General features: G+C 39.0%; 1 protein-coding gene across 1 annotated transcript in view; it reads right to left on the reverse strand.

The window, feature by feature from the left end:
- Positions 1-20,159, reverse strand: part of LOC107570140 (SLAM family member 9-like) — a 35,005-nt gene extending 14,846 nt beyond the window's left edge. Inside the window, exons 1-4 of the mRNA XM_016256339.1 lie at positions 20,105-20,159; positions 19,440-19,760; positions 18,363-18,665; positions 11,558-11,560 (exon numbers count right to left, since the gene is read on the reverse strand). Coding sequence (XP_016111825.1) covers positions 11,558-11,560; positions 18,363-18,665; positions 19,440-19,760; positions 20,105-20,159 — 682 coding nt within the window. The remainder of the gene's footprint in view (positions 1-11,557; positions 11,561-18,362; positions 18,666-19,439; positions 19,761-20,104) is intronic.
- Between the last annotated feature and the right edge of the window lie 3,893 nt (positions 20,160-24,052).

The raw sequence follows: 24,052 nt of genomic DNA on the forward strand, positions 1-24,052 counted from the left end.
GGGGCCCCGGGGGGGGGGGGGGCCCGCCGGGGGGGGGGGGGGGGGGACTTTTAATTGAAACGAGGGAACGAAGAGAGCCCTGCATGGGCCCGGCCCTTGTCCAATGGCTTATGAGAATTGTCGGCCCGATTCCTACTGGATTTTTTTTCTATTTTATGTTTGTTAAATTCAAGTTTTTTTTTTTTTTTTTTAAAGAAACGACCAAGCGGCAGCAGCAGACAGTGAGTTGAGCATTATGTTTGATCAATGTAGCCTTCTCAAACCAACACGACTTGCCTAAAATAAACAGACATAACACTTCATGCATTTCACAGTATTAATTTAAACATTTAACCTAAAAAGCAAATGGGGCTCGAAACGACGGATGGAGGCACTGCAGCGGCAGAATTGAATTGAGCAGAGCGCTGCGTCGGCAGTATCAAATGAGCGGGCACTGCGCGGCAGCAGGGGCGTAGCCATCATTTCAGAAGTGAGGGGGACAGAAATTTTATATATACAAACCCGATTCCAAAAAAGTTGGGACACTGTACAAATTGTGAATAAAAACAGAATGCAACGATGTGGAAGTTTCAAATTTCAATATTTTATTCAGAATACAACATAGATGACATATCAAATGTTTAAACTGAGAAAATGTATCATTTTAAGGGGAAAATAAGTTGATTTTAAATTTCATGGCATCAACTTTATTTGATCCAAAGTACAGCAAAAGCAGTAATGTTGTGAAATATTTTTACGATTTCAAATAACCGCTTTCGATTTGAATATATTTTAAAGTGACTGCGGTGATCAAAGCTGAATTTTCAGCATCATTACTCCAGTCTTCAGTGTCACATCCTTCAGAAATCATTCTAATATGCTGCTCAAGAAACCTTTTTTAATTATTATTATTAATGTTTTTTTGAGCAGCAAATCAGAATGTTTTCTGAAGGATAGTGTGACTGGAGTAATGATGCAAAAAATTTAGCTTTGAAATCACTATAAATTACATTTTAAAATATATTCAAATAGAAAACAGTTATTTGAAACAGCCTAGTAAAAATATTTCAAAATTGTACTGTTTTGCTGTACTTTGGATCAAATAAATGTAGGCTTGGTGAACAGAAGAGACTTCTTTAAAAAAAAACATTAAAAATCTTACTGTTCAAAAACTTTTGACTGGTAGTGTATAGTCAACTTTAATGGTTCTCTACTTTCTAGCTTTTAATTGGCTTAGAAATCAGATAACTGCTGGACAATAACCAATAATAATGATTTGCTTATATACACTACAAACACTTTTTTTTTTTTTTTATCACATAAGGCAGAATAGTTTCAATACTGTAATAAATGCTATGTCAGCTAGCACTGCATTGTTCATATACTTTATTACCTGGAGATGACTTGACAAACACAAATAAACCATATTGTCGCAATCGTATATTTAAAGTCTTCATGTTTCCAAACATTTCTGTTTTTCTGAAAACAACTGCTTTCATACAGGATAGCTGGACGCTTTTGTCCATATTAGGAATTTCCTCGTACCACTTTCTGCGCAAGAGCGCCCTCCGGCTTTATGTATGAATGAAACATACACTGCACGGAGTGTTTAGCGCTCCGTGAAGCTCATCTCGCATTATTCTACATATAAAATATAAGATATAAAACATCAGCTCATGCACAGACTATCCTGTCTCTTTGAATGTAAATCTATATTTATTCACACTGGCTCTTGAAAACTTCTATGCGAACACGCTTGCCCGAAAAAGTGCGGGGGACGAATTTCCGTGATAGTAAAAGTGAGGGGGACACGTCCCCCGCGTAATCTAAGCCCCTGGGCGGCAGTATCAAATGAGCGGGGCACTGCGGCGGCAGTTTCAATTAAGCAGGGCACTGCGGTGGCAGGATCAAATTAAGAGGGGCACTGCAGCGGCAGTATCAAATGGGCTTTCTTTGTGTGAAAATTATTGGTCCCGTGCAGCCTGCACAGCTTGCAGAGGCAGCCTCATGCTAGTGTGTGCTATAAAAGCTGGAGGCCACTGAAAAGGAAAAGGATTAGAAGTAACAGGAGAAAAGACTGAGATGTGAGGGCATGTGTTGCAAGCGTAAGCAGCTTTGCGCTGGTTTCAGATGCTGTAGCTGTAGGCCACGGGGCTTGTGATATTCGGGGGAAAATGCTGGAGAGCCTGTGCAGCCTGCACAGCTTGCAGAGGCAGCCTCACGCTAGTGTGTGCTATGGGAGCTGGAGACCACTGAAAAGGAAGAGAGGTTAGAAGTAGCAGGAGAAATATGACGACTTTGACAACATCATAAAATGACGAAAAGGCATAACCACACAAGTAGCAAGTATTGAAACAGCTAGCCAGCCAAGCAGCACATCAGCTGGTAGAGACTTGGAGTATGCACAACGCATGCAAATTAGGTTGCTAGTTGTACTTGTTCAATAATAATAATCGTTTCTTTATGATACACCTTAGTTGTTAGTTTGCACCTATAATTGTACACGGTTTAACTTATTATCATCATGAAAATCTAATCTTTTTCATCTTATCGGTCTATTGGAGTACAATGTGTAATTTAAAATACAGGTAAAAAGCTAGTGAAAATTAATACAGAAAATGTAAGTAATTTCATTGTGTGTTCTACGCAGTTTTGCGTCTTGGTTACAAAAATGACATCAACATCCATAATGTTTTACATCCAACATCCCTAAATTTTTTTTTTTGCAACAAGGCCTGCGGTAGCGACTGGAGTGTGCTGGAGGCCTGGCTACATGTGGCGCTGCGGCCAGAAGAGCCGCGGTGAAGTGTTGAGCCGAAGCGGGAAACGAATGAGGTTTTGCTGCGGTGAGAACTGGGGCGCGGCCCAGGCTCGTTTAAGGCCTGCCGCTGCGACCCAAAGCTCGAGGAGAGCCAGGTCTTGTGCGGGACAATGGTAGTGTCGAGTGAGGCGAGTTCGAGGCTTTGCTCGATCTATTGGCCGCCTTGGCTAATTTGCAGGGTTAAGAATAGATCATACAGATCAGCTTTGTTTACCCTCCGTGAGAATGGTTTGTCAGAAGAAAAAAAAAAAATCTGCATTTGCTTCAGCCTTAAATACTATCCACTTTCCGATCGGAGGATATATTGGCATGACCGAATGATACGAGGATGTCGGGGAAGTTGGAAGTCTCGCCGGTGGAGGCGAGGTTAAGCCTCGGCGTTGTGGAGAGCGTGTGGTTGGTCGAGCAGAGCGGTGGCCGCGATGAAGCCTGGTGCTCGACGGTGGTGACTGATGGAAAAGGAGTGAGCCTAGGGCCGGCAGATTGAGATGAAGGATACGAAAGATCCCCAGTACAGGTCTCGTCGTAGTACGGAAAAAGTTGAGTCTGTGATATAATGGCTAAAGGAGCAAAACCGAATGCTGGAAAACTTTCGTGGAATGATTACGACGGAGGATACGAAAGATCCCCAGTACAGGTCTCGTCGTAATACGGAAAAAGTTGAGTCTATGATATAATGGCTAAAGGAGCAAAACCGAATGCTGGAAAATTTTCGTGGAACTGAGGTAAGTTGGCTGTTTATATATACACGTATTGTGCTTGTTAAGGTGATTAGCTGACTAGCTCCACCTGGGCCAGACTGATTGATTATCTGATCATGCTCCTCCCGAACTTTGTTAATAAAACATAATTTCTCTTTAAAGGCACATCCAATGAGGAGATGGCGAGTCAGGTTCGTCAAATTAATTTTTGCAACATTGACTCAGAAAACATTAGTTTATTAACAAAAAATTCAAATATCCCCTCACTAATTTTTACTTTTTTATTTTTGGGGCGACTGTGCCAAAATTGTGTTTGCATTCAGTAGCCTATACAGCAGCATTTTTGTGCCACGTTTAAACGATAATAAAATCATGTTATATTGTGTGAAGTTAATTTGAAAATTCCACCTATAGGCCTACTCCTCCAAAAAAAAGTCTGTGGCATCCGTCATTCTTTTGACATTTTTTAAAACTCTGATTGATCGATTCATGAGACATTTGTTTGTATTGAATTGTTCAGATTTTTTTCAACATGCATTCAAATATTCATGTTTATTTTGTGCTGCAAATATTAAAGAGGAAAATATCATTGATTCATATGCAGCTTGAACTGAGGTGAATTATCTCACTACAAATTAAAGAGCGTAAAAAGATGTTTATTGTTTGTATTTTATCATAAAATTGACAGAAGGCTGAGACTTTGTAGTGACAAAGCACAAAGCTGCGATTATTGTGCTACAAATAATGAATGGACTTGAAAACTTTAAACATCATTCCCAAGCATTAGCCTATGCGTAAATAAAACAGCTTGTGAATAGTCACGATTCACGTAACTTTATTTACTTCCAAAAAATCAACAATAGGGCCCAAGTTAAGTTAACTGAGTTGGAGCCCATAACGTGTGAGGGGCGAACAATTTTTTTACATATGGGCCCGGGGCTGACTTGCTACGCCACTGGGTGCATGAGCACCGCTTGCGCACCGCCTCTGCACCAACAGCGAAACCACCTACTTTTCTGCTATTCACAATTTGAATAGAGGTTTTAATAAACTAGTTTTGTCTACCTCATGTAGGAGAATACGTGTGTGGTTCGGGTCAGGTACGGAATTATAGTGTTGCTGTCGGATAACGGGTCGAGTGTTCTGTCAATTACTGTGCGCGCGATTCCAGGATGTCATCATCTCGTGGCCACAACATATTATCACGCTCCCACGAGTTAATATGACGTTAACAAAAAATAAATATCTTGTGGCCACGATGTATTATCACATTTCCACTAGTAATATATTGTGGCCATGACAAAACTAGCCTAAGTGAACCAAACATGTCCGCTCCGGTGACCATAAATGCTTTGATCGACTTTTCGGAGATCATCTACTCTTCCCTGTGGATAACCTCTGACCTACTTTCTGTAGATCTGAATTTCTGTGTATTGAATTTTGAATACTAATAATTTGATGTTCCGAATTTCTTCTTCATCTTGAAAACTTGAAGCTGTATTTTTAAAAATTGTATATTTGCAGTCTAACAATTCAGAAAAAAAGAAAAAAAAATCTGCTGTTTGAAAATACGTCTATAAAAAAAACTGCCATAAAAAAAAATCAATTGTGTTTAATTTAAAATGTTCAGTATTCAAGTTTAAAAAAATCAAATTCAGAACTATGTTAAATGCCACACAAAATTCAGTTTTGTTAAATGACACTTTTTACACAATTCAAATTCAAATAGGTTTGTCATATTATAAGCTTCATAAGCTCTGCATCCCAATGTGCAACATTTCTAAGTATGTGTGATAAGAATAAATATGTCCAAAGTAAGTTGAAAAGAGTATGCCAAAAGTACCGGAAGTGTGTTTTTGAAGTGTGGATCCTAGCACACTCTAACAGCTGATATTGCCCACAGCTCTTTGGAGGATTTGGTTTAGAACTACAAACACAAATAAAAAGAACTACAAACATGGGGGATGTTCGTGAGCCCAAAGGTAAGCCTAGACGCCTGGAAAGGGGTTTGCATTGCCAATATTAACATCTATAACCCTGTGAAAACAAACTTATTTAATGTTATCTTGTATTTCATCTGCAATAGTTTTGTGAACTTTTAAAAATCATACGTCTGTTTTTTTTTCTTGTTTTTTTCTTTCTTTTGCCATTTCCTGTTAAATACTATAGGTCTAATGGTAACCACAGATTAACCATGGGTTTGCTACACTATAGTTCAACCACTGTGGTTATACACTAGTAAACAATATGGCAAAAATTCACACACTTTAATTTCGTAAGGGCTCACATGAAAGACACACGACTTGCAAATCAACGTGCTACTTTTCTCTCCAATAACGTAGGAAGAATTGGTTGAGTAGTGTAAATTTTACTTAATTAAAATGTGGATAGTTTATATGAGGATGTAAGTGTTAGTGTTACAAGACAGTGTCAGTGTTAGTGTGACAAGTATAAGACATTTTATGACATGGTAGTATTTCCCAAAGCTTGTTTACAGGTTACACACTCTGAAGTATCTGTTTTGTTTTGTCAAAACAATCAAAAACATCAGGATCTAATAAGTCTCTCAGATAAGTTTGTTGGTTTTTAATGAGCAAACTAAATGTCATTACAATTTCAGTCTATAAAATGCAAGAGCTAATATGTTAATCAAGTTTTTGAAATGGGCCCTTATTATACAAAAAAAAAAATTATAATTTTAGAACAAAAACTGGATCTTTGTTTAAATAACCAAATATTAACTTGTAGCAAAACTTGTCATCAGTTCTTTCTATGCTTCATAAGTGTGATTCAATATGTAATTTTAGTATGTGCTGCTGAAACGATTGAGGCATTTTGCATTTAGTAAACAAATATTGACAAAACAAAGTAGTGTTACTACAATTATTAAGACAATAGTTAAAGGGTTAGTTCACCCCAAATTGAAAATTCTGTCATTAATTACTCATGTCGTTCAAAACCCATAAGACCTTTGTTCATCTTCGGAACACAAATTAAGATATTTTTGATTAGAGTAAAGCGTGCAAATGCGTTGTGATCCAGCATTTTGTAGAGTATCACAACGCATTTGCACGCTTTACTCTAAAGTGTAAACAACGCTGATTACGCCGATTACGTTCATGCGCGCGCTTTCCCCCCTAATGTAAACAACGCTGATTATGTTCTTGGGTACTCTCCAAAATGGCAGAAGACGTAACTCGGGGGAGAAGAATTGTTAAATAAATTGTTATTTTTGTTTTCTTTGTGCACAAAAAGTATTCTCGTAGCTTCGCAGAATTGAAGTTGAGCCACTGATGTCACATGGACTGTTTTACCAATGTCCTTACTACGTTTCTGTGTCTGGGAACATTGCAGTTGTGTTGCTGTCTATGGGAGGGTCAGAGAGCTCTCAGATTCCATCAAAAATATCTTAATTTGAAGATGAACGAAGGTCTTATGGGTTTGGAACGACATGAGGGTGAGTAATTAATGACAGAATTTAAATTTTGGGGTGAACTAACCCTTTAAACAATAGAGAACTGAATACACCAAGTTGGCTTGGATTTTTTTTCTTACTTTTCTCAGTTATTTATTTATTTTATTTTATTTTATTTTATTTTATTTTGTATATACTTGTGTGATTGACAGGATTAGATTAACAAGTTTAAGATTAACTAAACTTTTGTTTTGTACTAGTTTATAAGTAAGTTATGAGTAAGTCAGATAATGCAAATTGAAATAGTGGACCACAACTAACAACACATTGGTAAGAAAATAAAAGAATATTATGGTGTATTTTAATGGGATTAACAGTGAAATAATGGTTGCAGATTTTTTACAGAACTGTATTGCTCTACTAAAAAACATTCAACTTACCAACCAGATGCCACAAGCATAAACAAAACACAGCAAATGCAGGAACCATAATCCTTGACCGTTTGCCAACAGAGAAGGCTTTCAGAGAAGTAAGATGCCATCTGTTCCCAGAGTGTAGTTACAACATCTACCAGCAGGGGTGAACAGGCCACACTAACCAGAAGAGAAGAGAGGAAAATAATACACACCATGACCCACTGAAAATACATATAAAATGAAAATGCTCAAAAATGCAAGTATTATGAACGTCCATGTATTTTAAAAGCACAATATTACTGGAAGAAGACCATTTCATGAATTCATCTCTGGAAACAAGGATGAATTCAATCACCATCACTATGACTGACATTAAAGACATTAAAGGAAACTGAGCTGCTAATAAAGTATTTTAATGTTTCCTGATCAAACACAAATTGGTGAACAATATGCCGAATGATTTTCACAGTAGCTTCTAGTGATGATGATCAGATCAAATCTGAATCAAAAACAGCATCAGACTGATCTCATACATAATTTAGAAAAAATATACAGTATATTTTTATTGGGTTATGTAAATTTTTCACAGTTAATATAAAAGTATTTACAAAGTTTCCAGTTTTTAAGGCCTTGTTTTTTCATGTTCGGTCACAAGTTGGCGCTCCAGCAGGATCTTTAGGAGAGACGTACTGTCTGTACGCCATTAAAATTAAATGTTAAAATAAAAGGAATCTGAAGTTTAACATAGTACAAACAAAATCTATCTTTTCTATAATCTTCACATATGTTGAACAATGAAATTCAACATATGTGAAGATTATAGAAAATCTATCTTTTCTATAATCTTCACATATGTTGAATTTCATTGTTCAGTATTAAAAGCAAACTTTCTGATGTACCGGTCAGTTTGTGCTGTTTTTCACACTTATATATCTCGCACATGTTTGCATGCATAAAAGCAGAAGTAACTGCAGCTTTTTTGACACATCTGGCTCCTGAGCGCTTCAGTTTCGTGAAGAACTGCTTATCAGCATTTATTTTAGCAGAATTGCATTAAAACCGCAGCACATTTTCGGTTAAAGTGTCTCTACAGTTTCTAAAGTGTTTCCCCCCCTTTCTCTTCTGCTATCAATTGACCACTTGCTTCTATGTTTGCACAAAAAAAAATGTTTTGTTCATATAAAAACTGAAATCCTCAGAAAAAGCTTCAGATTGTTACTGAACTCATCTGTTGTTGCCTTAGCTGCTCACATTTGACATTTGAAATTACAACATCTGACAAAAGACCGGTGTCTGAAGCATATATCTAAAAACGACAATAATTGGCCGGCGACAGCCTATGCCATCATTAACCTGCGCGATACAGTATAAAAGGGAGCCGGGATAACAAGTCATCCTCTTCTTCATCATCACTGATTGTTTGTTTATCGTGCTAAACACGACTAGAAGTGCATGTTCTCTCGCGAGAGGCTTTGCTCTGATACCTGCAGTTTCACACGGTTCGCGTGCTGTCTGTGTGTGTGTGTGTGTGGTGAAGAGCAAGCACGTTCAGCTCCCGTAGGAGTTGGATGCCCTCTGCATTCATTGCTTATTTCTTGTGAGGGATAAGCATGAATTGAATGTGCTCGTCTCATGAGGATATGGCTTGTGCTCATCGTGATGCATTCACGGGACTACTAAGTGGGAGGTGAGTACTTCACCATTTTCCCGAGTTGTTAGGTAGCGTTTGCATGAGTGCGTTCGCCTCTCGCTGGAATAGCGATGCATTCGCGGCAGCGGTTTCCATTCTCGCTTGATTTCTGAGGTAATCTAGCGTTTGGGCGGGAGTTGAATTTATGCTGCGAGTTGCGGTCGCGGTGAGAACATGGAAAGAGCCTGACAGGGAATTTCTCCCTATCAGTAATAAATTTTTGTTTATAGGAATTGTATAGTGTGGATCTGTCTGCAGTTGTTGGACAGATGATTTATATAATGTCCTTCTCAGATAACCACATTTTACTGCACTCCGGCTTGAAGTTAACCCCTCCTGCCCCACAAATCCGTGGGAATGGTTATGAAAGATGCCCCCTGTTGAAGAGACGCTGGCCTGCTATCTCTCTATGGGGGAGACATCTTCTCTTAAGGCTTTCTCCCTGCCGTCCAAACCCCTTCAGGATACTTCTCGTTTGAATGGCAGGGCACACGCGGGAGCAGGTCAGGCTGCAGCCTCATTGCACACCATGGCAGTGCTTCAGGCTTATCAGGCTGATCTGCTGAATGTGGATAAAGGCAGGGTCTATCTCCTGATGAAGTGACTGTTTTGCGTCGTACCACGGATCTTGCTCTCCGTGCCACTAAACAGGCCGCCACTGCCATTGGCAGATCCATGGCGGACATAGTGGTTATGGAGAGACATCTGAGGGTGAGTCAGGCGGTTTTCGGGTCGAAAGAGAAGGGCTTTTCTTCTTGATGCGCTCGGCTGCCTTTAAAACCTTCATTCCACGAAGATCCAGGCTTTGTTCTGTTTTCTGACTTTTAGGTTTGACCCACCTGCTAAGTCAGGACCTCCTGCTGTTGAAAGATTACAGTGATGGTTTCACTCATGGTTTTGGATCCAGGCTGGTGATAGCCCTCGTCTTCGTTTGGACATGCAGCCTGGGCTCCTGAGGAAGCCCCCCAGCATCAGGTCTCCAGTATAGCGCTGCAACCTCAGGACTTGCGGGTCCTTCTCGTGGGCTAGTACTCTTCTGAGTACATGCTTCGTCACATGCTCACTATCCTCTGGCCAGGGTGTGCTACTCATTTATCACCCTGAGGGGTCTCCCGAAATTTGAGTCATTCCTTGACCTTCATGCACGTTCTCTGAGCTAGAGCTCCTCTCGCTGAGGCGTTGAAGAGCTCAACGCTCCATAGACGGTCAGGCACATGGGTCCTCACTGTCACACTGCCCTTATGGTTGAACCAGTAATCACCCATCTGCGGGGTGGGCTGGAGTACATTGTGTTCCCTGAGATAAGAGGGATTTGTGTTTCTGTGGAAACCCCTCTTTTGTGCTTTCTGCTCTGAGGAGCAGTAAGCTCTATATGCATGAATGGTTATTGGGTCTGCTTTTTTCTTCAGATTTTATTGGGTCTGGTTATATGGGACCCACGCTCTCTATCGAGATAGCGAGCCTGAGACCGTGTCCAGCTGCTCCAGTGGACTGTCTCTTATTGGGCCCTGCTGGATTACCCCTTCTAATCTAGCGCCCCCTTCTGGTCGAGCTGATAAGTGCTCCCCTCTCTGTGAGGGTTAGCTATGAGTCACTCCCATTATGTGCTGTAAGGGACCGCCTCAGCTTGAGAGCCAAGAGCACTGCTCCCGAAGAACCCCATTTGCAAGTGTTAGGCCTATCTCTGTTGCCTCCTTGGTTAGTTGCCTTTATATTGGGACCCTGTTGTTCCCTTAGAAATGTGTGATCCCCTTCTAGCAGGATCCCATTTCTGATGTCCCATTTGCGATCTATCTGCCCCCGGACATGGCTGTGCTCCTCTCACTGCGGGATGGTCCCTTGAGCACGCCGGTGCTGGGCAGACTGGGAGAGTTCTCCTCTCGAATTGAGAGTTAGGTCCTCTACCCTGGGCTATTGGTTGCTTCAGTCGAACTGGGTTCCTCTCTCTCATCGCTAGGGGTTGAACCCTCCGCTCTTGAGCTCCGTGGCAGTGACATCAGGTAATTGGGCAGCTTGCTGCTTCCCTGATAAGCTGCCTCTATTCGGGTCAAGCCAGGCAGTGCTCCCCTCACCTCAGAGGGTTGTCTTTGAGCCTGCCGCTCCCGATTGAGTGTCTGAGGACTTCTGGGCATCTGTGAGCAGATGCATCGGAATCTTTCTAAATCCATGCTTTGGCAAGTGCACACGCTAAGCTTCTGTGCACCTTCTAAAATCCACATTGTGGTAAGTGTGCACGCTAAGCACTCTGCACACTTTCTAAAATCCTGTATGGTAAGGGTTATGCGCTGTCACCCTCGTTCCCTTTCTCTGAGTTGGCTTAGGCCCCGGTTCTCGCCTTGGGCTCCACTCAACTAATGTATCTCTGTTGATAAATATTTTGAGCAGGGTGAGCTCCCCTCACCTCAGAGGGTTGTCTTTGAGCCTGCCGCTCCCGATTGAGTGTCTGAGGACTTCTGGGCATCTGTGAGCAGATGCTTCGGAATCTGTTCTGTGAGCGTGCCACAGTCACATAGGGTCCCTAGGCTGGCTTAATACAGCCTCGGTTACCACTTAAGAAACTGTGTTTCTAAATCCATGCTATGGTAAGTGCATACACTAAGCTCTGTGCACTTTCTTAAATCCACATTGTGGTAAGTGTGCACGCTAAGCATTCTGTGCACTTTCTAAAATTCAGAACCGGTGGTAGCCCCCCCTGGGTGACAGGCCAGGGTCTGGTGTGGTTTTTTTAGACACCTAACCGTATCCCCTTAAAGAAATCTCTTTCTTCTTATTCCAAGCCTTGAGCTCTGCCCTAGGCTTGGGCTTCCTAGCCCAGTCCTTAACAGGTAAGTTATTTTAGGGTATGCAGCTCAGGCCCTTGGCCGAAGAGGATAATGTCACTGACATTATGCTGACATAATGGCACTCCCCTCAGCAAGGTGGCGTGGGCATAACGTCTCAGGTTACGTATGTAACCATGGTTCCCTAAGAAAGGAAACGAGACACTGCGTCCTCTAGTTTCCTTGCCATGCTTCGGATGCAAGCTTCAGACGAAGAAGCGGATGACGTGTTATCCTGGCGCCCTTTTATACTGTATCGCGCAGGGTAATGACATCATAGGCTGTTGCCAGGCAACGTTATTGTGGTTTTTAGATATATGCTTCAGATACCGGTCATGCTGAAGGCGTTCCCCATAGCGACCCTAGAGGACGCAGTGTCTCGTTCCCTTCTCAGGGAACCATGGTTACATACGTAACCTGAGACGTTTCTTACACTCAAAAAATAAAGAACATTTATCAGGCTAGACCAGCCAATGTGCATGCGAAGTCATGAGTGCACATCTCAGAATACTGACTGTTTCTATAGCAACCAGAGCTTCTAATGACTTTACCAATTAGCGATTAAATTGCAAAACCCTTGCGCCCCAGAATGCCCTTTCAACTGAGGTGAAACCCCTGGAAAGAGGTTTTAATCTCCCCTGGAATATGATTTTGATGCAATTTTGCCGTTTCCCCCAGAAATGTGACTATAAGTTTTGGCTGTGGTTGGACTAGTTTTGAATACCAGATGAGCTGGTTTTGAGGGGCCAGCCATTTGTAGTAGTGTCCAAAACCACAGTGGACATTATCGAGTGCACTCATTCAATTCCATTATGCACCGCAATAATACGTTTATAATTGATGTACACTCAACAGCTAGAGAATACCCATGATGCACTGTGAGGGTCATGATGAATGAACATTTTCCAAACCGCTAGTCCAATGTGGGAACAGTGTAATATCATGCAGGTACAGATTTATTTTTTAATTAATTATTAAATAGTTTAATCAAGGTTTATACTTGCTAGTTTCCACGACAGAGTTCAAGATAAATATTTTCATTACTACTGGAGCTGCCAGTTTGCCAAGTTTTCTAATAATTATTAAACAGCAAGCACAAACTATGCTTCTGGCCAACTCAGTGTCCGAATTCACTCACTTGTTTTCATTCACTTCTTTTAGTGGACTAATGTAGGGAAAAGTGAATGAGGGTATATGGGGGTGTTTTCAAACACAGCAAGTCTTTGTGTATATAAAATCTTTGTCTGAAGTAAACAAGACACCTGAATCTGATTGAACAGCTGAACACAATGGAGACAGGCCTACTTGACCAGGCCAAACATCTGTAGATCAATGCATGCAAGAAAACTCATGTGGTTCAACAGTCAAGTATGCAAAAACATGCTAAAATAGATGTGATAAGAGATAAATATCAGACTGAGAGAAAGGAGGAATAGAAACTGATACATTTATTTTTGTGACTGTGTGACTGTGGTCAGCCTTTTTTTTCTTCTCTGCTTCTCATTTCATGTTCAACGGTTTTTTTTTACTCCAGTGGTCAGCATCTTTCTAGAACTGTTTAACAGGCCTTTGACAGAAACAACTGCAACCATGATGAGGTTAATGTTTGTCACCTTTTAAAAGACATTTTTAAGTTTTGAATATGTATCTCTCTGCAGACACAGTATAGTTTTAGAATAGTATAGTCACAGAATAGTTTTATCCAAGTCATGTGTCATTTTATTTCATTTTTTGTTGTTGTTTATATATATATATATATATATATATTTCTTTTTTTTTTTTATTATTATTATTGTAATTGTTTTATATGTTTTTTTTATCACAGTGAATGGCCTAGTTGTGTCTGTTATTTTCTGATAAATGTGTCTGCTTAATGAACAAGTAAGCAGAATTCAAAGGTGTAAATGTAACCAGAAGAAAGATGACATTATTTTGTACTAAAGAATGAAATGGAGAGGATATCACTGGGAAGTATAATTTCATCTGATGGCCAGCATATTGTATTGTGGGATGCAGAATACTCTACCATGCAAGATGTGTGGATTCATTTTTTCGAGACTAAAGATGTAAAAATAATTAAATCAGCAATGAGTAAAACAAGTCTATGAGAGTAATACATTTACATTTATTCATTTAGTAGATGTTTTTATCCAAAGAGACTTACAATTGAAGAATATTTCAAAAGCATGTGTTGGGTTGGCGTTTATTCATTTGTACCAGATCACAATAATGAAGCAGAAAAATAAATATCTACATGCTTATTTGAATGTAGTACAAAAAAGACATAAAGCACAAAGCATTAAAATATGAGGAACTTGAAATATAGCTTGCATATCAACATTTTCATCAAGGTCTTGAGGGATATTGGAAAGTTTCAGGCAGGTAAGTTTGATCAGGGTTGGAGGTAAACTCTGCAGTAAAGTGAACTTCGAGGACCACAGTTGAGGGTTTGTTAGGGTTAGTGCTGTAAAATATATCACAGCTGTTACTGAAAGAACATGTTCATCCAGTTTTGAAGTTCTATCAGTTTCAAATGTATCACAGATGCAGTACTATCTACAGTAACATCTGAAAACAATTCAAACATACACAAAACAGCACTGTTCAAAAGCCCTGAGATAAAATCCATTTACTAAAATAGTATTATCTTAGAATGGAAACTATGAGATCAAAGGTCTGTGTCAGATTCCACTGACATGAAATGTCCATCTACTTCACACAAACACATCCACACTAATAAATTAATCCACCTTTTTTCAAATTTTTTTGGTATTTGTGTTCAAGAAAAATGACAACCCTTAAACAGAGTCACAGTTTGATCAGCGTCTCACAGCGACTCCTGCATACACCACGTCTTCCTCCACTTGAACTTTCTGCAATAAAACACAAACACGTTCATGTCACATAGATGCGTTTATTGAAGAATTACTGACCATTTATAGAAAGACTAAACATAAATATTTCTGATCTTGTGCTGTTGTGTGCGTGATTATGCATTACACACACGTCAACACTCATACACCTAAATATCACTGTTGAAATAATAGAGACACACAATATACAGTAAAAAAATGCACTTACTGATTTTTGTGCTTTTCTTTTGTAGAATGTCGGATCAGCATATGTGATCTCTTCCTCACGAGCATCTACCGTTTCACAATGATAGAAACAAAACACACAGTTAACTGATGTTGAGCATTATTGTTGAATTTCTTTTAAATAATAAAATAAATTATAATCAGTACTTTTCTACATGATTTTAATGTTGATGACAGGTATTTGCACAGTTGTGTCAGCAGTAGGTAACACCTGCCTTTTTGGTCTGTTTTTCTGTGTCTCTTGCAGAAGCAGCACATCACAACTACGATCAACAAGAATATAACAGCAGCAGCAGAGATCGGCAGTATATAAAATATGAGTAGGCTCTGATCTGTAATAAACAAAATGAGCCATTAACGCAACTAAACCTGTCCTTCTGATCTACAACAAAAAACTCAGGTTGTACAAATACTTTACCAATTTTATGTCATGATATACTAATTGACTTGAATTCTACAAAAAAATTTTAAGCTAAATTAAATAATGTGCTTCTTGTGGCAACAATTAATTAATAATTGGCTTCATCCAAGTCAAAAATATCATTTAAAGTGACTGAATAAACCTGTTAATAAATTAGGTTAGTCTAAGTCATTTTAATGTGTAATGTGTGTAAAAATAATATATCCTTGAAATAATTTCAGCCGAACCATTTTTTTTTCAGTGTTCATTTCAGATGTCAGGTTCAGGTTTAGACTGTCAGTTCAAATCCAATTTTGTTCAAATTTGTGAATATCCGATTGTCGTCCAATCATATATTGCAAGTGTGAATGGCAAAAAAAGAAAAGAAAAGAAAAGAAAGAAAACAAAACACACAAAATACATTGTAATAATAGTTTTAAGCTACATTCACAGTGTATGGAGATAAAATTGTTGGATAATTCCAAATAAATAGATTATGATAGATTACAATCTACGATTGGTCAGTGAAATGTGGTGTTTATCTGATTGGCTCGAGTAGATGGTGGGTGGAGTCCATGCATTTGTGCATTGTCAGTGTTTTGACACAAGAAATGTTTCACAATTCACAAATGCGCATAGCAATCCAAAAATGCCCAGAAAGCCATTCGCAAATCCACAGTGTGCGATCCACAAATGTGTGCAGAGATCTTTAAATGCATAGGACGCGTTTCACAAATGAATGCCAGGCACAGTTGTGGTTGTGACATTCAATGATATTTGCAAATATGTTTTTATTTGCAAATCTCATTTTATTTATTTGTGAATTTAATTCATGTTTGTGAAACTCTTTATTTTGTGGATCTCATTTTATTTGTCAATATGTTTAATTTTTGTTAATCTCTTTACATTTATTTGTGGATCATAATCTATTTATTTGGAATTATGACACAATTCTATCTCCATAATATTGTCAGTTATGTTCAGTTTGTTTTAGTTATCATGGACTTTTAGTTTGCATTCACTCCTATAGTCTCCCTTTGTTCATGTTCCCGCCACTCCTTGGTTGTCATGGTTTCTGTCATTATTAGTTCATTTGTATCAGCTGTGTCTCATTAATTACCTTGTTTGAGTTCCTATTTATGTTGTACCCTTTTTTTCACTCATTGTCCGGTCACTGTCACTTTGCATTAAGGGTGTTTTGCTTCTGCCTTTTGGGACAGTACTATTAAACTTTGAGGTTTGGAACTTTATTCTTCGTCTTCATCTGTCTTCCTGTAGTCACCCATGACCGGACCTCAAAGTGAATACAATTTTGTAACCTACACTGAGGTGTTTTGCCATTTAGCCGTCACTAGTCCCTTAGATCAGCGGTTCTCAATCCCAGTCCTCGTGTACTCCTGCTCTGCATGTTTTGCACGTCTCTCTTTGTTAACACACCTGATTCAGATCATCTGGTTAGAAGTGAGCTCCGTGCATGAACTGTGTTCCGATTGACATGATCCCTACACAGTGTGCATTGCTCCCTACTCCCTGAGCAGGGGAAATCTGTTGAAGTTTACTTCACTTCGGAATATTCATTTACAGATTTGCTCTGCGCCGCAGCGTCTTCACACACAAAAGAAACTTACTAGAGAAGCGTGAAGTGGGACATAATATACCTCTGTAAATAAATACAATTTAAATTCACGTCTCGCACACTTAAATGGAACATATACGATGGAGGAATATCCGGTAATGTCCACTTCGCAGGGCACTTAGTCAAATATAAACGTCTGAAGCAATAAGAGAAACATACAAAATGTGCAGAGCGGTGGGTACGCGAGGACTGGAATTGAGAACCGCTGCCTTAAATGACGAAACCCTGAAGGCATTGTTCTGGATTGGGGCTAATTACCATCCTGTAGACCTTCCAGATACTTTTTGAACTTAACTGAAGGGATGCCATCATTAGGTGTCTGGAGAGTGTCTTGCCCCTGTTCAGAGCACACCCAGACCCACAGACGGAGAGGTAACGCTCGCTGTAACGTGTCAGTCAGAGCCCGAGGAGAAGAGGACAGTGCTGACTCCACAGTGAGTCTGACCAGGGGTGCGAGCCCACGACATCAGCAGACGAGGCAGTAGTGAATATGGACCATGAGGACTGATTGATTGACTGGGTAACAGAGGCATTGACTCTCACCCTATCCCACCTGGTACCTTCGTCATCGCTGTTTCTAGACAGCAGTAAAAACTGTATGGACTCTGATTTAATAATTTCATCACCCTGCATGGACTGTGTGATGCTTACTGTTTTCCTGTCAAGATTCGTTTTGCCACCATCACCACAAAGCTCAGCTAGTCCTCCAGCAATGGAGAATGGCAATTAGGCTGGTTTTGTTTTACAGGCCTTGCAAACTGTCAGAATGTCTACCCGGAGTTGTTTAGCCAAGTGAATAGTACGAATGCAGATATTGGATATGGGTTACTTTTAAAAGATGTAAGCTGGTTATCAGAAAAAGGAAAAAAAAAAGTCCACAAATTGGAACTGGGCATCAAGAACTACAATGTAAATGTGGCCTATAGTGTGCCACCCCAGGATTTTTACTTGCTCCTGTGGCCACCCATTCTATAGCTGGCAAGAACAGAGCCTGTTGTTAAGAAAGCTGCTGACTGCTTGTATTACATAGAGCATGTAAAAATTATAAAAAATAAAATTGAACAACTTTCTGTTGGCCATTAATTTGACTTAAATCGATTAATTAGCAAAAGCTATTACTCCACCACCTGCTTGACATCATTAAGGATATATGATGTTGTATCAACATGGTTGAATGAAACAGATGGTTGCAGTAAATTTGTCCAATTAAGGAACATTGTACTACAATAATTAAACGGTGAGCTTTAAGATAAACACACCCCAGTTTAATATAACTACTGAAGTACCTGAACATGTCTGACAGTGAGTAATGGCCAGATGTGTGGTCTGGTTGCTGATGGGATTGTTGAGCACACAGCTGTAGCTGTTGTTATCACTACTGAAGTACCTGAACATGTCTGACAGAGTTGAGTAATGGCCAGATGTTTGGTCTGGTTGCTGATGGGATTGTTGAGCACACAGCTGTAGGTGTTGTTATCCTGATATTCCACCTCCAGAGTGGAGAGACTGATGCTGAGATCAGACACACTGATGCTGGACAATAAACTGTTTCCTTTGTACCAGGAGAGAGTCACATGACTCACATTCACCACTGAACACAGCAGTGAACAATTCTGCTGTGATGAAGATGATGATGATGATGAAGAACATTGTGAAGAGTTACTGCTGATGACAGGAACAGGCAGATGAGCTGAAAATATTAGGGAGTTAGACAATAAATCAGTATGAGAGTTGTGATATCTGTAAATTTAATATTTAAAACTAAATTAAAGTGTTACTGAATGACTTTATTAAATGATAAAGCTGATTTTTTTAGATCTTTATGTATTAGAGTATATCCTTAGTAATTGTGATAGTGATTAATTTCAAAATATTATATCTATGAAACAGGGTAAGTAGTTCTCTACTCACCATAGACAGAAAGATTGAATGTGTTGAGCGGTGTCTCTGATCTGCTGCTGCATACTTTATAAACTCCAGAGTCTGTGGTTCTGGTGTTTGTGATGCTCAGAGATCCAGCCTCATTGTCCAGCTTCAGTCTGCCTCTGAATCTCCTGGAGAGACTGATGCTGAGATCAGACACACTGATGCTGGACAATAAACTGTTTCCTTTGTACCAGGAGAGAGTCACATGACCCACATTCACCACTGAACACAGCAATGAACAATTCTGCTGTGATGAAGATGATGATGATGAAGAACATTGTGAAGAGTTACTGCTGATGACAGGAACAGGCAGATGAGCTGAAAATATTAGGGAGTTAGACAATAAATCAGTATGAGAGTTTTAATATCTGTAAGTTTAATATTTAAAACTAAATTAAAGTGTTACTGAATGACTTTATTAAATGATAAAGCTGATGTTTTAGATCTTTATGTATTAGAGTATATCCTTAGTAATTGTGATAGTGATTAATTTCAAAATATTATATCTATGAAACAGGGTAAGTAGTTCTCTACTCACCATAGACAGAAAGATTGAATGTGTTGAGCGGTGTCTCTAATCTGCTGCTGCATACTTTATAAAGTCCAGAGTCTGTGGTTCTGGTGTTTGTGATGCTCAGAGATCCAGTCTCATTGTCCAGCTTCAGTCTGCCTCTGAATCTCCCATCAGCACTATCATTATGAAAAATGCTCATTTTGATCTTTATGTTGATTTCAGCAATGAGAATTTGTCCAAACCGCCACTCGATCTCATCATTCGGCTGTATATCAGTCGCATTTAGAGTAACAGAATCTCCCTTCGTCACTGATACTGACTGCACTGCATCAACACCAAACACACCTGATCAACAAACAGAAACACTTTCTCAGCAAAAGACTTGGAATTGTTGTTATTTATTAACTACTTAACAATGTTTCCCTGCAAAACAGCTGCTCTGCACTGATTTCAGTGTAGGCTACATTTCAGGAATTTGCAATAAATGAAACCTTTTATTTGACAGGAAGAGAAAAATGGTAACTTACAGAACAGCAGCAAAACACACATGAATCTGAGTATATTAATCTGATAAAACTTGAAAACATTACAAGCAAAATTAATTATGCAAACAATAAAGAACACGATGTATGTGGACAAGTGATAATATACACAGAAGTAAAGCCTAATTTTTAAATAATAAAACTTACCAGCCAGACTCCATGAGCACAAACAGAAGAACATAAATGTGTCAATAATTTCCATTAGGACAGTCCTTAATTCTAAAAAGGTCACATGTAAAACTAACACAACAGAAGTAGACAAAATGTTTAAAGCGACAGAAGAGCTGAAGAAGAGTGTGCTGCTGGTCTGTAAGCAGTTTAGTGAAACTCTGCATTGAGTGCAAAGAAACTCCTCTATTAGCACCTCCCTTCAGAGACTGTCTGTCTTTACACTGATGGTTTTCACATACACCTATTGATAGTGACATTCATGACAGTAGGGCACATGAGGGCCATGGAAGTGTATCTGCATTGGCTCTACTGGTTATCAAACTCCTGCAAAGATCCTTAGAGTGCATTGTGCTCTGCTTAAAATGGTAAAAATAAAAAAATTTTCAAGTCAGGTAGTGGAGTGCTACCTTTAATTTTCAGGTGGTCTTCCATCCAGGTACAGTGAAAATAAAAAAAATGTAGAAATAACATTATGGTCACTTGGTCAGAACTCTACATAAAGTGTTAATCTCTGCTCTATGCAAACAGCAGATGGCAGCAAAGCACACGTTTTTTTTATCTGCTGTTAAACGGGTCCTATGCTTTTTCACTTTTTCAACTTTAGTTAGTCTGTAATGTTGCTGTTTGAGCATAAAAAAGATCTGCAAAGTTACAAAGCTCAAAGTCCACTTCAAAAGGAGATATTTTATTTAACAGAAATAATTTTTCAAAAACTACAACGAATGACTCGTTTGGACTACAACGCATATTTTCCGGGATTTGTGATATCACAAATATCGACGAATGGGACGAGACCTGGTTGAGCTGCACTAGAGAAGGCAACGAGTGTTATCACTATGTCAGAGACACGCTAGCTTTCCCAAGGCAGATGAACTTAGAGTGGTTACAATCATCCGGGTTTAAATCACGCTAAAATTGATTTGATTTTGATGCAATATTTACACTGAAGCTTGCAGGCGGCTATGGTAAGGGGCGTGACATTTCCTGAAACTCTGCATTGAGTGCAAAGAAACTCCTCTATTAGCACCTCCCTTCAGAGACTGTCTGTCTTTACACTGACGGTTTTCACATACACCTATTGATAGTGACATTCATGACAGTAGGGCACATGAGGGCCATGGAAGTGTATCTGCATTGGCTCTACTGGTTATCAAACTCCTGTAAAGATCCTTAGAGTGCATTGTGCTCTGCTTAAAATGGTAAAAATACCATTTTTTTCAAGTCAGGTAGTGGAGTGCTACCTTTAATTTTCAGGTGGTCTTCCATCCAGGTACAGTGAAAATAAAAGAAATGTAGAAATAACATTATGGTCACTTGGTCAGAACTCTACATAAAGTGTTAATCTCTGCTCTATGCAAACAGCAGATGGCAGCAAAGCACACGTTTTTTTTACCTGCTGTTAAACGGGTCCTATGCTTTTTCACTTTTTCAACTTTAGTTAGTCTGTAATGTTGCTGTTTGAGCATAAAAAAGATCTGCAAAGTTACAAAGCTCAAAGTCCACTTCAAAAGGAGATATTTTATTTAACAGAAATAATTTTTCAAAAACTACAACGAATGACTCGTTTGGACTACAACGCATATTTTCCGGGATTTGTGATATCACAAATATCGACGAATGGGATGAGACCTGGTTGAGCTGCACTAGAGAAGGCAACGAGTGTTATCACTATGTCAGAGACACGCTAGCTTTCCCAAGGCAGACAAACTTAGAGTGGTTACAATCATCCGGGTTTAAATCACGCTCAAATTGATTTGATTTTGATGCAATATTTACACTGAAGCTTGCAGGCGGCTATGGTAAGGGGCGTGACATTTCCTGACCAGGCGCCGAGTGCTGCCAATCACAACACACACTGGCAAGCTAACCAATCACAGCACATTTCGGAAGGCGGGCCTTCATTTGATACAGGGACTATTCGAGCCGTTCATGCCAGACTGGGGAGAGAGGTGTTGTAATAATGTGAAATATGTAAAAAATAATGTGTTTTTCGAACAACGTTCTAGTACACCCCAAAACAAAATCAAGACTTTGTAAAAGAGCATAATAGGACCCCTTTAAGAAGAAGATCCTGAGAAATGAAAAGTGGAAAAAACCTACCACTGACAATGAAAAACAAACACAGAAAGTAGCACAAGGCATACAATGAATGCTTGGCCAGTTGGTGAATTGTACAGTACTGAATATAAGAGCTTGGTTAATTTATTCTCTGAAATTCCTTCTGTGTTCACCAGTACAATACAAAGTAGCACTGAGAGGGCTAGTAAAGTAAAACTATTGAAATGTGTATAAAATAAAGAGAAAGTAAATAGTCTTTCTGTAATGCTTCATTCTAATTAGGATAAAATGCCATACAGAGAGCACATTCAGTTATATGCTCATATGTGCCAGAATTAATCAGATGTTTTAAATGTCAACAATATGGTAGTGTTGCTGCAGTGTCCGTAGGCAGAAACAACAATATGGCAATTCTGAGTATAAAAGTCAGCAATAATTGTCAGGGATGTGATTTTTCCGAGTGCTGCCAATCACAACACACACTGGCAAGCTAACAATCACAGCACATTTCGGAAGGCGGACCTTCATTTGATACAGGGACTATTCGAGCCGTTCAGACTGGGGAGAGAGGTGTTGTAATAATGTGAAATATGTAAAAAATAATGTGTTTTTCGAACAACGTTCTAGTACACCCCCAAAACAAAATCAAGACTTTGTAAAAGAGCATAATAGGACCCCTTTAAGAAGAAGATCCTGAGAAATGAAAAGTAGAAAAAACCTACCACTGACAATGAAAAACAAACACAGAAAGTAGCACAAGGCATAAAATGAATGCTTGGCCAGTTGGTGAATTGTACAGTACTGAATATAAGAGCTTGGTTAATTTATTCTCTGAAATTCCTGCTGTGTTCACCAGTACAATACAAAGTAGCACTGAGAGGGCTAGTAAAGTAAAACTATTGAAATGTGTATAAAATAAAGAGAAAGTAGATAGTCTTTCTGTAATGCTTCATTCTAATTAGGATAAAATGCCATACAGAGAGCACATTCAGTTATATGCTCATATGTGCCAGAATTAATCAGATGTTTTAAATGTCAACAATATGGTAATGTTGCTGCAGTGTCCGTAGGCAGAAACAACAATATGGCAATTCTGAGTATAAAAGTCAGCAATAATTGTCAGGGATGTGATTTTTCTGTATTTACACTGAGTAAAGCAGAGATAAAACAAAGAATTAAAGAAAACATAAATAAAATGTGGCAAGAAATGTGGGACAAGGAAACAAAGGGCAGACCTCCACTCTAAAAAAAGATGGTTCTTTAAAGGTTCTTTACATGCAGTAATGGTTTTATTTAGAACCATAGCATTCTGAAGAACCCTTTCATGCTGAAATGTTTTTTTGTGTTCGAGTTTAGGGTTCTTTATTCCCGCCCTTTGGTTTTTCAAATCTGTGACTGACAAAGCTCCTCATTACTGATTTTCTGGAGTTCAGTGATCCAGCTACAGACTGTCAACACACTCTCAACAGGTAAATGATTTCATTCTTAAAATTTAAATACAAATGTAACTTTAAAAATGTAACTGGCATGTTCTTATCTCCTTTTTTTTTTGGTCACATATAAATGTGTGCAGCTCTGCTAAGCTGTGGAAACGTATCTCCTCTTCTCCACTAAGTAAAAGAGACAATGAATTTATAATTCATATTGTTAGATATTTTTAATTATTACTTGGGTATCTGTCCATGACTTTATGTCACTTTTTTCTTTTAAGATTGTGAAGGGCTCACATACTGTCCGTTTTTGCTTTTGGCCTTCATAAACATAATTGTTTTTACACAAACACATGGACACACTGTAACTCTAAACTCAATTGTGTATTTCAGATGTATCACATCCTACAACCTCATCATCTGCAGAGAAAAACCG

This window comes from Sinocyclocheilus grahami, unplaced genomic scaffold (assembly GCF_001515645.1).
Source record: "Sinocyclocheilus grahami isolate Dianchi unplaced genomic scaffold, SAMN03320097.WGS_v1.1 scaffold1421.1, whole genome shotgun sequence".
Lineage (NCBI taxonomy): Eukaryota > Metazoa > Chordata > Actinopteri > Cypriniformes > Cyprinidae > Sinocyclocheilus > Sinocyclocheilus grahami.